Consider the following 15,742-nt stretch of genomic DNA (forward strand, 5'->3'; position numbering starts at 1 on the left):
CAGGCTTTTCCAGAGAAATAATTTCATACATGTCGGGAATTCCCGGGAATGAAATTACAATTCCCGGGAATCAGGAATTCCCGATTTTTTTCCGATTCCCGGGAATTCCCGCCCGGGAAATCCCGGGACGGACACTCTAGATACAAAGTCTCTTTTATGCAGCCATGTAATACAAAAACACTTTTCATGTTAAGTACGTACTTGAATTGGTATGTAAGCAAAAAGTACGATGTTTTTTTCAGAATTATTTAAAATAAAAAGCTCCCATTTTCATTTCTAAATTTGTTTCAGTTATGTATTTGTATTTTTTGTAACAGAGAAAAATTGAACGTTTGAACATGCTCTAGTGTCCCTTGAATGAAAATTCTTTCGGAAAATGATTTCCCTCACTTTTGGTTAATAAAAATCTAAGTTTTGATTCATGCAAAATATCCCAAATTATATTTAGAAAAAAATCATCCAGAGGATTTTTAGTATGGAATTGATTCTTTATGAAAAATATTTCCTGTTTAAGGAACAAGAACTTGAGATAACTTAAAAATCTGCATAATTTTTTTTATTTTCCCGGTGTATTGTTTAACATTATTAATATTGCAGCTTTTTTTAAAGCCAAATTCCAAACAAAAATCATAAATTTAGTTCAAGTTTGCATCAAGCAAATATGATCAGTAATTTTTTAATCTCTTACTGTTGGAATTTGTATTCCAACTTACTGTTTGGAAAATTGTATTTATTTTCATCAAAGGTCAGAATCTTGGAATTTGCAAAAGAGTTTAGAAGATTTGGCTCGTTTGATTCGAGTATTGAATAAGTTTCTTTTTAAGGAATTGAGGGCTTCCCTAAAAAGTTCATGCTCAAATCAAATAACTTTGATCTACAAGATTTTTCAATAAATTCAAAAAATTTTATCCATCGATGAAAGAAAATTTCATATTTTGTTTCTAGAGGTTTCATAAAAAAAATTTAGCTCACCCTTTAGGCTAAGGCCACCTTTCTAAAGTTACTTTTTAAAGGTTTTATCAATGACACTTTACCATCCTTGTGGCAATCGTGTCTTCTCTTAAGTTATCATTTCATACGTGAACTATTAATGAGTACTAAAAAATGAATAATCATAAAGTTATGAACATAATTTGTTTTTTTTTCGTGTGTTGTAGGCAAAAAATCATAAGTAAACATTAGTCACCAAAACCCCCCCGATGAGTCGATTCTTCCTAAGGCCCTGGTTTAAATCTATTTTACATTATATTTCACACTGTTATTCATTCGGAAGGTTTATACTGGAATCAATGAAATTTCATTATTCATTTAGTTATTTCAAAGCAATTTCAGATGAGGAAATAAAAAAGAGAGTTGTGTATGATCGAATAATTCCTAAAACCTGGCTCGCGAACGTTTCGGCAAAATTCCTTTTATTGGGTGGACAAATATTTTTAATAACTCTTCATTTGGCATAAGAAAACTTTAAAGATAGGAAAAACGTATTTTAAATTCTGAATGTTTATAAAAACATAAAAAGATAGGTGGCCCACAAAATGTGGCCCACGATTCCCCACAAGCTATGATTTGAAATTGGTTGCGTTTGTGTGACTTTTTGATGTTTCATCAAAAATTTCTTTTCCACGAGAAGAACATAAAAAATTAAGATTATAAGAGTATGAGCATGTTTTTGTTATGACATTTTTTTCCCCCATCGATGTCATTAGCGGGTGCTTGTTTAATTATGTAAGTAATTTATTTTTAATTTTTTATACTTGATAAATAAAAGAAGCATATGATGCGTATTTAAGTCAACAACATGTAGAAAAATGTGTACACGCGAAGTGACGGCGATGTCAGTGGGATTGAGATTTTTATCTCAACACACATCTGAGAAATTCAGAGTAGCCCACGTTTCCCCATGGCCCACGTTATCCCGCTCTCCCCTATATATTGTTGAATAAAATATTTTAAAAATCGTGCTCGGGTTACAAGACTCCATTATCGGTTGACTTGTGACCTGGCACACGGATTTTCACAGGTCAAGAAGAAAATTAGAAAATTTTACCCGCTGTACAATATTTTTTGTTTGCATTTTACTGTTTTTAAAGCACTAACATAGAGATCAATTTTTATTTTTTCAATAACCGTAAATGCAAAAAATAACTGTTGTTTTCAAACAACAAAAACTAAAATCAAATTATTTACTCCCAAAACGCGTGTATATTTTTGAATCAATCAAACATATTATTTTTCAGCTTTACTCTTGCCTCTTATATGGAAAATACCTGGATTTTGGCTGGATTAGCCCGAATACTACATGGTTTTGAGTTATAAATTTAGAAACCTAACGCCGGATTTTTTCGGCATGGATACGTACAAAAAAAATGGGAAAGCTTACTCAATAAATAACGGGTAAAAAGTGAATAGACAGTTAAATGAAATTCAAATACAAAATTCCAAAACAAAGAATTGAGAATTACAAATTGAAGTTTGATAGCTTTTCAGATTCGAATCAGCATTGAGAGTGAATGAAAATTTAATGCAGAATATAATTAATTTCATCGGCAAAGTAAAGCTCTAGAAAAAAATAAAGGGAAATAAACTTTCTTAAAATGATCAAGCTTTTTCAATACATTTCCCCCGATTTAGCTAATCCTTTCCAGAAGTATGAGGGTAAATTCAACCAAAATTAATATAGCCAAATGTTTTAACCTTCAAAGATAATGCTCCTGATATCTGGTTGCATATGTCATTCCAAATTTAGAATTTTCAAAATTCATGACATCAAGAAAACGTGTTTTCGGACTTTAATGCATCTGGCGAATTTAAAAAGTCCCTTTTGTATCACAATGTGATTATTCAGTATTGTGCGTTCGATTCAATGAAGAATAGATTTCCAGAATTTGATATGTTCAACTCTTTCACTGTAACATCATGCAAAGCATTCATTTAAGTTTATTCTGAATTCTAAATTTTCTTAGCCCGATATTTGCCAATGCATCAAAATTTATATAAAACTAGCTGACCCGGTGCGCTTTGCTACACCTTTCAAAATCAAATTATATTTTCCAAAATTATTCAAATTTTTATTGGTTTGTTGGTTTATTTTAAATCAAATTATAACACAATTCATAAGCAACCGCTATAAAATGAGAGCTGCAGCTGGAGTTTTGAATTGCAACATAAATATGATTTAAATTAATTTTCTGAATCTTGATCAAAAAATTTGTGTTAAAGATCTGATAATGTTAATCTGTCTGGAGGGTCTCAAATTAATCGTACGCAAACAATCTAACTTATAAAATATGGTTGTTTTTGCTTGATGTGTTCTGAATTTATGCTAAAAAACTGATAAGAGAGCCCCCTCAGCTGTCCTTTCCTTCACCTTCTGCTGAATGGAGGTCGTGATCTTTAATATTCATACCCATTTTTTTTCGTTCTCAAAAATCCTTTTATATCAAATACAGTTCCATTGCATCGGTCGATAAGTTTTTAAGCTTTACAACAAAATGTATATGGAGCCTCCTCCTTTCTTCCCCTCTCTACACTGTAAAGCGTAAGGGTCTATAACAATCGTAGAAACATATCTCGTGACCAAGTACTTTCCATGGCATATTTGTTTCCAGTTGTTGGCTTCGTTAGCATAAATTGAGAACTTATGCTAACAAAATTGTATTGGGCTCACCTCCCTTCTCCTTTGCACCTACTCACTGAAAATGTGTCAGATAATCATAGAATCATACCAAAATGATTTGTCCATTTCTCGGATTTTGTAAAAAAAAAGTTAAATGTTCTATCATCCTACTGCAAGAAAGGAATTGTTTCACATATGAAAAAGTATTTTTCGTACTCAAATACTTTTTTATGCCAAATTTGGTTTCATTTGCTCGATTAATTCTCGAGTTATGCAAAAAAATTGTATGGGAGCCCCCTTTCCCCCTTTATATCTTTCAGCTAAAACAGATGGGGCCTCAATTTATAATAGAAACATTTCTCGTATCCAAATACCCTCACATGCCAAATATGGTTCAATTTGATCGATCAACTCTCCAGTTATACTGAAAATTGTAAGGGAGACCTTCCTTCCCCTTTTCATCCACCTCTTTGAAGGAGTGAGGCATACCAAATACTCATAGAAGCATTTCTCGTACCCAAATATCGTTCCATGCCAAATTTGGTTCCATTTGCTGTTGTAGTTCTTGAGTTGTGCAGTAATAACTGTATGAAACTTCCCTCCCTCTTTCTTTTCTCCCCGCTGGAAAAAGGAAGGGGTCTCAAACAATCATAAGAATATGTCACGTTCTCAAATACCTGCCCATGCCAAATTTGGTTCCATTTGCTTAATTAGTTATTGAGTTATGTAAAAAATTATAAAAAAGGCCCCCTCCCCCCTTTATATCTCCCTACTGGAAAGAGGGAGGGGTCCCAGATAATCGTAGAAATATTTTGCGTATCCAAATACCCTCCCATATCAAATTTGGTTCCATATGCATTATTAGTTTTTGAGTTATGAGTAAAAATATGAAAGAGGCCCCCTCCCCCTTTCTACTGGAAAGAGGGAGGGGTCTCAAATAGTCATAAAAATATTTTTCGTATCAAAACACCTGTCCATGTCAAATTTGGTTCCAATATCTTGATTAGTTTTCGAGTTATATGAAAAATTGTAAGGTAGCCCCCCTCCCCCCTTCCTATCACCCCACTGAGAGGAGGGAGGGGTACCTAATATTCATAGAAATATTACCCGTCCCCAAATACCACCCCATGCCAAATTTGATACCGTTTGCTTGATTGGTTCTCGAGTTATGCAAAAAATTGTTTATTATTTGGGAGGCCCCTCCCCCCCTTCCTGTTAGGGGGAGGGGTCTCAAACCACAATAGGAACCTCCAATACCCCCACCTGCCAAGTTTCACGCAAATCGGTTCAGTAGTTTCTGAGTCTATAGGGAACAGACAGACAGACAGACAGACAGACAGACAGACAGACAGAAATTCATTTTTATATATATAGATCAAACCATGTTAGAAAAGTTAACGATCCAGAATAGAATCCATGTACTTAATGGCAATCAGAAATAGATTTTTAAAATATATCCAAGATTTGACAAAACTCTAATGATTCTTTGCTATCTCATATATTTTGTTATTTGTTGTTTAAAAACAAAAAGAAAATCTTCATTGTGGTTCTTTCAAACGTCTGAATTTTGAAAATTTTAAGGTTTTGGCTCTTCTGACTCAAAAGGTTACCGACCACTGCCCTGGATGACATTATCAAGTCTCCTAAGCTAGCGGTCATGAGATCGAATCTCGGTCACGGCAAACTTAGTACTCTTCAAGCTTAAAAATGAAAAATTTAAGTTATAAGTTATCGATTTTTTTTCTGAATAGTGCGTTGGATAGGCGAGAGTCTCCTCTTTAATGTGGAAAATTTTCAGAGATGCCGATTTTTGTCTTTTCAAAGGTCCAAAAAAGACACCTTGCTGTATGTGTGTGTTCGTTTAAAAAAATTTACACATCTTAATCCATATGTACCCTTTAATTCTGAAAAAAAAATCAATTTTAAAATCTAGTAGATTTAACTCGTGGTGGTTAAGTTTTTCTAATATTCGTCTTTTTTGCACAATTACAGTTCCGGAAAATCACGAAGAAAAACTGAAACGCATCAAAATAGAAAATGCTTTAGATGATGCCGGTACTACCCAAGAAGAGTGGCGCAAATTTGCCAAATCAGAATACGGACTCATCAATGGTAAGTCAAACGCAAGATAAATCATAATGAACACATTTCTTTACGTCAGTTTAATTTGGGTGCAGGTCGCGTTTTCGATTAAAATACCACACATTTATTTTCCTCCAATTAAATAAAGTTGACTTTTCAGACATTTTTTTCAAATTTTTCTATCTCTAGGTAACAATTAGTTCACGATTGCGTCGTTTAAAAATCTGTCAAAGCCATTGAAAATAGTTTGCTCTTTTTTTTTTGAGAAAGCCAAATATCGAGATTATATTCATATGAGCTGTCCATACGAAAAGAAACAACGAAAAAAACAAACCGCACTTCATGTTTAATTAATTCGTTGCTAGATTAGCTGGTTTAAAACAAAGCATCAAAAATACAAACCAAAAGAAAAACGGAATAGCGTTAAAATTTGTTGGAACCATCGATGCGAAACTGCCAGTGATTGGATGAACAAGCGACAGTATGCGGTTTGGCCAAGCCGCCAAGCCATATCTAGGCTCTCTACGTATCAGACAGGTGGAAAAATTTGATGTACATTGCACAATATGTGCGGTCAATACTCGGGACAGTGTGAATGTCGGTCAAAAAAGCGCAGCGTTTAATTGATTGGGTTGTTTTGTTACATGAACGGTCATAGTAGCTACACAACAAATGCTTAGGTATCATAGCCTCAGAAGATGTTTTATGTTATCTTTGGATTCAGGACTTCAGGATACATCGTAACTGTTACTTGTAATTTGATTATGAGCAACAATCGTTTGACTATCCAAAATTGAACAACATCATATTAACAAACATGGATTTTTCATGTCAAAATATTTACTACACCCATAGAAGAGGTTGCAAAAATCCAATGCCTATTTATCACATCTCTGTGCCGATAATGCGCTGAAATGTGCACTGTGCCGAAGATGATATATTTGAAAAACCGTAACTGGCATAAGGACTCGGCTCCCAACTAAAATGATGCATGACCACTACATTCAAGCAAAACAAGAAAAACATTTTATGGGATTTCGTTCCTATTGGATAATTCATCCCAGAAACAAGAAAATAAAAATATAAACCGTAGGGAGAATCGAACTCAAATCACCAACCATATGGTTTTGCCAGACCGACATTTTAACCAGTGTACTATTTGAGCTTCATGTAGGAAGAGGGATATTTGTCATAGGCATTCTGCCACCGATCAATCATAAAAGAAACGCACGACAGTGGCTTCCCGGCGTTTGGCCTCCTTTCAAGGTATTCATTTGTCTTGCGATGGAAACGGGAAAGGGAACGGGAGTGGAGGAAACGGGAAACCCATTGAATGAGAACTGTGCTTTGCTTACTGCCTGCTATTACATACACACGCTACATATACACAGCTGCTAAAGCCGGGCAGCTTGGCCGGTGCTTGTTTGCCGGTGAATTGAAGGAATATATTATTGTTGCTTTGCTACATACACACGCACAGCTCGGCCGTGGTTGTTTGCCAGTGGATTGAAGGGATTGAATTAGAAGGATGTTTTTGTTGTTGCTTTTGCTACATTCACACGCACAGTGCTCGGTTCGCTGGCTGCCTGGTGTTGGCCGGTATTTATTTCCATCCTTCTTCGTCTTGTGATGCGATAGGGAGGGACGTGAAAGCGTTTTTATTTTGTTTCTTTCAGACATACGCAATTCGGTTAACTTGGGAGATTAATGCCGGTGGGAGCAAATCGAATCAGCACCGATCGCGTTATCTTCTTGTACCAATGATGCTATGTAATTGACTACACGCCATTGGCACAGAGGCTGAATTTTGGGTGTAGAGAAATTTGTTCACAACAAATTACAAGTACATATGTATATACAATATACAATGTATCAATTGAAAAAAAAATATTCTTTTCTTTGAGTTTTCATCCGATTGCCATCAAATTTTCAGGGATTGAAAAATAACAATTGAACTTCATTTTACCATTTTACTCGTATTTTATTTACAGTCCATACGTAAATGCCCGCACCTTGGCCTTAACCCCGACCATAAGATTCTGCACAACCCGTGAATCAACCGTTTTTTGCATGTAAACCTATACTTTCTTCAGTTCCTCGACTGTCTTCACTACCTTAGGTCGTTTTAGAAGGTGCTGCTTCATAATCGCCCAGTCAGTACTTCTCGATGGGGCGGAGCTCCAGAGTGTTGAACATTTTCGGCACGAAATTGACTTTTTTGTCCGCATACCACTTTAGCACGTCCTTGGAGTAGTGGCATGAGGCCAAATCCGGCCAAAAGATTGTTGGGACGTTGTGGGCCTTCAGGAGAGGAAGCAGCCGCTTCTTTTTTTTTAGTTGATCACCCAGGTGGTAAATCCTTTTTACGGATTGCATTCCAAGGCACGGCGAGCGACCGAGTCCCCCCAGTATGCTACTCTGGGTCCATGGGTGCAATTGGACGACTCATGATACTAAGTACCCCTACGCCATAAAGTCCACCTGGGGCCGCAGACCTGGTTCCCACCTCGAACTGTTTAGTACACTATGCTTCAATAGTGGGAGGTCTATTCGCGCTAATGCGCTCCAAGGCAATACTCATTAACGAGACCACTTTAAGCAAAACCTCTCCTCCTTACGACTCGACGCCTGAACTCTCCTCTAACGACTTGAGGACCGACATCTCCTGGCAGTGACTCGAGATTCCCACACAAACCTCTCCTCTTCGCGACTTGAGGCCTGATCTCTCCTCTAACGACTCGAGATCCGACCCCTCCTCGCATCGACTCGAGACTACCTCTCCTCTGCACGATTCAAGATCCGATCTCTCCTCTAACGACTTGAAATCTGACCTCTCCTCGCAATGACTCGAGGTGACCACTTGTACCCCTCCTCTTGTTGATAAGGGGGCCTGATCCCTCCTCTTACGACTCGAGACCCGACCCTCATCATAAAGACTCGGGGTTGACCACACAAACCTCTCCACCTGAAGATTTGAGGCCTGACCTCTCCTCTAACGACTTGAGGCCTGACCTCTTATCTTAAGGGTTCAAGGTTTGCCACCTTGCCCGTCGTGTGCCAGATCGAGAGCAGCTTATCCTAGACTCGCGCCTGTCACGGCACACGCGCGGGGCTTAACGCAACGACTCGGATGATTCCGACGAAGACGTCATCCTACTCCGACTCGAATGGCTCACCCGGCGTCGAGAGCAACTCTACCCGTGGGTATTCCCCGAACGTGGAATAACCCTTTCCCAACGATTTCCACTGCGAAGAAGGTCAAGTCTTATCCCCGCAGCTTCTGTCGTTGAGAACCGCCCTACTCAGATACTCCCCGAAGGTGGAGCATCCTACGCACGAACGCGGCGCACCCACGGCATCCGCTACGCAGAAGGTATTGTCTTATCTTTGTAGCTTCAAACCGAGGGGTCGGACGCACTCTACTCGACAGCCCCCCGTCGAAGGGGTCAGTCTACTCCAACCGATGTCCGGTCCCCCTTGGCTGGCAACCCTTGGATTTTTGGCCCGCGGATTTTCCTGCCCGTTGTGTGCCAGATCGAGAGCAGCTTGTCCTGGACTCGCGCCTGTCACGGCACACGTACGGGATTCGGAACGCTACGACTCGGATGTTTCCCGACGGTGACTACATCCTACACCGACTCGAGAGGCTCGCTCGGCATCGAGAGCGTCTCTACCCGTGGGTATCATCCGACAGTGGTTAACCCTCTTCCCTCGAGATCCGCTACGAGGAAGATAAAGTCTTATCCCCTCTTAGGAAGCGGCACTACTCGGATACCCCCCGACATTGGGGTATCCTACACACGTTCGCGGCGCACCCCTGACCTCGGCTACGCAGAAGATGTTGCCCTATCTTTGTAGCTTCGATCAAGGTATCGGACGCACACTACTCAGAGAGCAGCCGCTTCTGGAGGCACTCTTCCATGTACACCTGTCCGTTCATCGTGTCCTGGGTCACGAAAGGTGCACTCTGCTTCCCGCACGTGCAGATGGTTTGCCAAACCAGAAATTTATTCGCAACTTTAGACATCTTCTGAGAGTGGACATGCTCAGGAAGTTATCCTTGGCTGTGAAAAACAGGTTGCCGGGGATCTGTTTGGAGTCAGCCTTCACATATGTTTCGTCGTCCATGATGCAGCATTCAACTTTCGGCAGCATGTCATAACTTCCTGGCACGGGTTTTGGCGGACTTGTTCTGCATCTCGTCGCAATTAGGGGCCTTTTGTACCTTAAACGTTCGAAGCCCAGCCTTAGTTCTGGCCTTCTGCACAAAACTTAGGCTTAGGTCCACCTTCTTAGCCACATCCTGAACGGAGGCGTTCGGGTTTCGGTTGAAAGCCCCAACTACGCGGTTGTGATTTTTGGTGTTGTACGGAATACTTTTTCCTTCACTTGTGGGCTTTCGATCGGTGGTCAATCGTACCTCGAACCGCTTAATCACTCGCGACACCGTGGAATTCGTGATTTCTAACGTTTTAGCGATGGAACGATGGGATAGATCCTTGTTCTTGGGATGAATGCGCAAGATTTTATCACGCACGAGCAGTCTTTCAACTCCATTTCCGCGAGTTTTGATCACAGGACTTTAAAACTTACAGTATGCAAACAATGCACTATGAACTAAGTCCACCAAATTTTCATTAAATTCTACCTAACGGTTAAAAAGTTACTTAAGCAAGGAAGCATAAAATAGAGTCGAAACAGAGTGTTCTTTGGACTATCCAATAACTGATTTGATTTTCATAAAATAGTATCTAGACTATTTCATAGAATAGTATTTAGACTCCTCTTCATGTCTGCTATCTGTATTGTTAATCATTTGTATTATATTTTGACAAACATATTACTTTTTTGTAATGGAAAAGTTAAAATGTTTCAAAGTTTGCTTGATATTCTGGCCGAAACTGCTCCCAGATTGTTGACCCTGATTGTACAGGTTTCCATTATGTTGAACTGCCTTTTTAAATTTCCGTATGTCACTACAGTCTATTGCCACTGTAACAACATACTACTCAACATAAGTGACTTAGAACGTTTAGACGAATGTACTTATTCCAATTTGACTGACTTGTGATTATAGAGCATTTCCTGAGACAGATGGTGGTAGGGTAGCTTTTTGTTTTTGTTTTGAAAAAGGTAAACACCTACTGGTCGCCATTTTGAACTTGGGAGATTAGCACTGTTCAATTATTTCTTCAAAAGAAATTATTTTTTCAAATTAACATTACATAACATCAACATTACCTTCAAAGTATTTCATGTCTACAATTATTTAGTTTAAGGTAGTTTAAAAAATTAAGAATTTTGCATAACCATTACTTTTGCATCGCCAATTTGGTTTCGTTACTATCCGACCATTGAACATGCGTAGTGTTGTTGTTATTTTTACCCTACCACCAGCTGCCGAAAATTGTAAACATGAGAAATCAGCTATTCTGTTGACAAGTCGGGAAATACCTTATTATTACGATGGGACAAATCGACTTGAGGTTTTTCTCAAAGTTTTTAGAACAAAGTACCAAACATAAAATTTTCCACTGAAAGTACAGATAAATTTAAAGTGATTTCAACGATAAACTCAAAAATGATGAAAATGCAAATGGGTCGGACTAGCCATGAGCGGAAGAATTTGTCCCAGCTCGCACGAATTTCCAATTGCCGTGCTTGTTTGACTTAAACAGCCTAAGCTCAAAAGGACATTTTTTCTCATTCGTAGTAAATTGCTGCGAGTACGTTATGCGATCAATAAAGAATTGGCCTATGCGGCTTATTTCGAAAAAAATTCAAGTAGATCATGGTGTTTTTTTTGGGACTTTAAATTAGAAAAAAATCACCTCTGAAAACTTGCCACATTATTTAGGAAACTCTCCCCTTTAGAACGCACTATTCAGGTTTAAAATCTTGGGTCAGAACAACTTTTTTTTTTAAAGATTTGCGAACAAAATACACGAGCAAATATTTCACAGCACTAATAATTAATCTTGAAAATTTTAAATTTTTCATTTTTTTGTTTAGATGTATTAGAATTTGTTTGATTTTTTTATTTGAAATCAAAAATAATTCCAAAATTACTCAGCAACGGAAAAAGAGCGGCTTCAATCAATCATAGAATAAATAATGCTTGTACCCAAATTAATACCTATGCAAAATTTGGTTCAGTTTGTAAGAATAGTTCTTGAGCTATGCAATAAGTTGTATGTGAATGTGACTGTCCCTACTGAAAGGAGGAAGAAACATTACTCGTATAAAAATGCAATCCTTTCCATCTTCGGTACTTTCCGATTGATTAATACCCGAGATCTTCAAAAAAAAATGTAATGTTAGATCTACATACTCAAATACTCTAGCATGCCAAATTTGATTCCCCTTGCTTCACTAGCTCTTGAGTTATTCAATCGTTTTTCTTTTATTTGGGAGGCCGCCTCCCTCCTTCCAGTTGGAGGGAGGGGTCTCAAACTATTATAGGAACCTTCACAGGCCTCAGAAGCACCTACCTTCATGCTAATCGCTTCAGTGGTTTCCGAGTCTATCGAACAGACAGAAAGAAATTCATTCATAAAATATTTGTCAATTCAATAAATCAATTCATCATATCAAAACGCTCATGTTAATGAATTTTTGACAGAAATCCTTCTAAAATTGTTGAAGTTTTGTTATATTTTTGTTAACTTTGTATGGGAGCCTCACCTCCCATCAATTGGAAGTCTTTGAAAATATTATAGAAACCATTTCCGGTCTTCAAAACGACTACATAACGAATTTCATGTAGATCAGTTTAGTAGTTTACTAGTATATAGGTAATAGACAGAATTTTATTCTTGAAATCGTTCTAAAAAGACACTGTGAGGTTCGTATTAGCTGAGAAAGCATGAACGCCCAAGTTACCAAACGGCATACAACTTTTTAAACATCAGTATCTACAGTTTATAATTGTCTGAGTAAAGGCTTATATAAATATACCCCCCTCCTAAAGAAACCAGGGGACGAAAAAAAAGTCAAATCACAGTAAATTCTGGCATTTTGCTACACACCGACCGCTTTTTGTGATTGCGAAAGATCCTGGTTTCAATGAAAGACGCTCCTAATTTTAATTTTTTAGAAAAGTATTGGTCATACGTATAGGCGATGCGCACAATACAGCAGAGCTGCACAAATCTCCAGAGGCATGCTAACGTGACGTAATTTGATTTTTTTTTCACCTAAGCTTTTTTCAATCGATTTTTTTTTTGGTATATGCTAAGCTTTGTTTATGTTTGAGCTGTGCATAAGTTCAAGAACTTTGAATCTGAAGATGAAAGAAAAATATAGAATTCGGAATATAAAAACAGGAATACAATTTTGATTTTGATAATATGGAACCAAAACCTTCGAAATTAGTCTAATCTTATTTAAAATTTAATATTCAGAACCAAATTCTTATAGTTAGTAAATTGAAGAATTACCAAATAATTCCATAAACCGTTTGTTAATTATCGACCTTATCGGTGAATGTGATGATTTCAAGATTATGAAATTTTAAAACGGATAGAAAGTTAGAAGCGATGAGAGATGGTGAAAATGACAAAACTTATGGTGATGAAATTATTCATTAATTCCATAAATTTTTACACTCAAAAAATAACTCATAACTCATAAAATGAACAAAGAAATGATCTTCTCCCAAATTAAACACGACAACACTGATTTTACCTCACTGATTTCTTTATGGTTCATAATGATTCAAGCTGAATTTTGTTCTTAATTTTAGTGTAACGAACATTTCGAACTAAATATGTTCAAATTATTATAGAATCCATGATGAACAGTTTTGCATCAAAAGCGTTCTGATTGTAAAAGTTAAAGTTTTTCCAAAATCGAGAAATCTTATTGCGAATAGGAGATCAAAGTAATCCGTGCTTCGGACATGACGCAAAATTTTTGCGCGCCGCGTTTTCGCAAATTTCATAAATTTTTCCCACAAAAGTGGTTTAAATAGGCGGAAATTTTGAATTGGACTGACATCTTTCAACAATAATAACGCTCACATACAGAAGTTCAATAAATTGTGCTATTGAAGTGAAAATAAAATGTGTCAAATGAGTTTCATGTTGAAAGTTTTGTTGTAATTTAGGCTAGCGTTTGGCAAGGTGGAGCCCCACGCGTTTGTTTTCTCTCTCCGTTCGCGAAAATTTTCTTTAAGATCGAAATTTTTTTAAATGGATCCGAAAGAACATTTCCAAATAGTGATTGGTTTATTGATTTAGTGGTGGTATGTGATTTTGATCCAGAAAAGACACGTTTGGAGTTTTGATTGTTGGCAAAATTAAAATTATTCCGTGTGAAAGAAGAAGGGGCTCGCACTGCGCCCTCCGGATCAACAAAGGATTCAAAATACCTAAGTGTAAATTTTGAAATGGAGGCCACGATTACCTGCATTTTGAGCTAAGTATATTGTTTCATCCTTAATTACTTTATACCATAAATTTTATTGACGTTCAAAATAAGCAAAATAAAGCCTACATTTGGGCGTTTATTTATTGCCTCAACAACAACAAAAAGAAAATGATATCGAAAAAATCGTAGTGCACTAGATTTTCTATGAAATAAATCCGTAGATGATTGTGCGAATTTTAGGAACACATTTCCAATACCTTCTGGCGGGTGGTCAATTCGATTCATGACAGCTTAGAGCTGGATAGAAACGGGACCTTTTTAATAAATTCTATCTTCAAAAGTTCGGACTTGTAGCAGCAAGTAAAAGATCTCTAACTGTGGAGTGTGCAAAAAGATTGCAAATTGTTTCAATTGTAAATTCTTGGACTTTACTACATGATTTTCTCAATCTGCCGTTTCATTACTTAGAACAAACATTTAAATTTTAGGGAATGATCAGAAAATCAAAACATTGCAACATATACTCTTATTCATCGATCGATAAATCTCGTAATTATTCAAACATTCTGTATAACGGTAAATTATTGATTTTCATAAGGAGATCGGGACATAAATTCAGTTTAGGTAGCTCAAGTCATTAATGTATACTGATCGCCCATCCTTTGAATCAATTTTTCAACAGTCCGAAAAGCTAGGCTTAGCTTATTTTGAATGAAACTCGAAGATTTTTCGAAAAATTTCGTGAACACTACCATTTTTTTTTTTATAAATATACAACAACAAAGTCTGGACATTCAGTTTTATGAGGCTGAGTTCTAGGTACAATTTTTTCTGATCATTAACCCCTCATACTATCCACAGAGTGGACGGAAAGATACGAAGGCAAAATAGCTGATCTACAGAAACCCAAATGTAATATTCTATATTCTAATTATTATTGCGGTGAGTATAATGTTGGTAAGTATCGTCATTTCCTAATTGCTTAACAGCATTTAATGTATCAATGTTCCATATATACTTTCCCAAATGACATAAATTCATATTTAGGTCTTTCCATATTCAAAATATTATATGAAGCGTTTGGTAGGGATCTCCACGCTTCATTCCGTCCCTGTATCCTGTATCTTTCGCGGTTTTCATCACATGGTTGGCCTGGCCGTAGTAATATCTGCAATGCATAGGAATATGTAACAGATAATACGCTGAAAAGAAAAATGAAAGACGCAAGTCTTCCATTTTCCAGGATGCCTACACGTTTTGGCCATGTTGATGTAAGAAGAAGAAGAAGAAGAAGAAGAATCGAGAAATCTTATTGCGAATAGCTCAATTCTATTGAGTCAGTTGCACATGTTTCTTCAAATCTAATAAAATTATGTAAGAGCGCACCCTCAGACCTTGTTTAACTACACATTCCAATTTTAAATTATTTATAAATTATAATCTTGCGTTTATGTGACTATGGACAACACTGATACAGCATTTTCATTTTGAACCCTGTGCTTGAGGGTCATCTCTTGGAAATAATAAGTTTTGTTGTTTTTTTAGAGCCTGTGTGTTAGTGTGATTCAAAAAGGACTATGTTTCCGATGTCCAACATTGGAGGCTTAAATTATTCCTCGGCTTAGCAGAAGGCCATCAAGAGAAATCAAGCGTCGAGCGATCCCTTAGTGTTGA

At 37.1% G+C, this 15,742-nt stretch overlaps 1 protein-coding gene across 1 annotated transcript in view; it reads left to right on the forward strand.

Annotated features, from left to right (window-relative positions):
* LOC129744099 (TBC1 domain family member 20) overlaps window positions 1-15,742 on the forward strand; it is a 30,898-nt gene that overhangs the window by 2,400 nt on the left and 12,756 nt on the right. Inside the window, exon 2 of the mRNA XM_055736461.1 lies at window positions 5,609-5,728. Coding sequence (XP_055592436.1) covers window positions 5,609-5,728 — 120 coding nt within the window. The remainder of the gene's footprint in view (window positions 1-5,608; window positions 5,729-15,742) is intronic.

This window comes from Uranotaenia lowii, chromosome 2 (assembly GCF_029784155.1).
Source record: "Uranotaenia lowii strain MFRU-FL chromosome 2, ASM2978415v1, whole genome shotgun sequence".
Lineage (NCBI taxonomy): Eukaryota > Metazoa > Arthropoda > Insecta > Diptera > Culicidae > Uranotaenia > Uranotaenia lowii.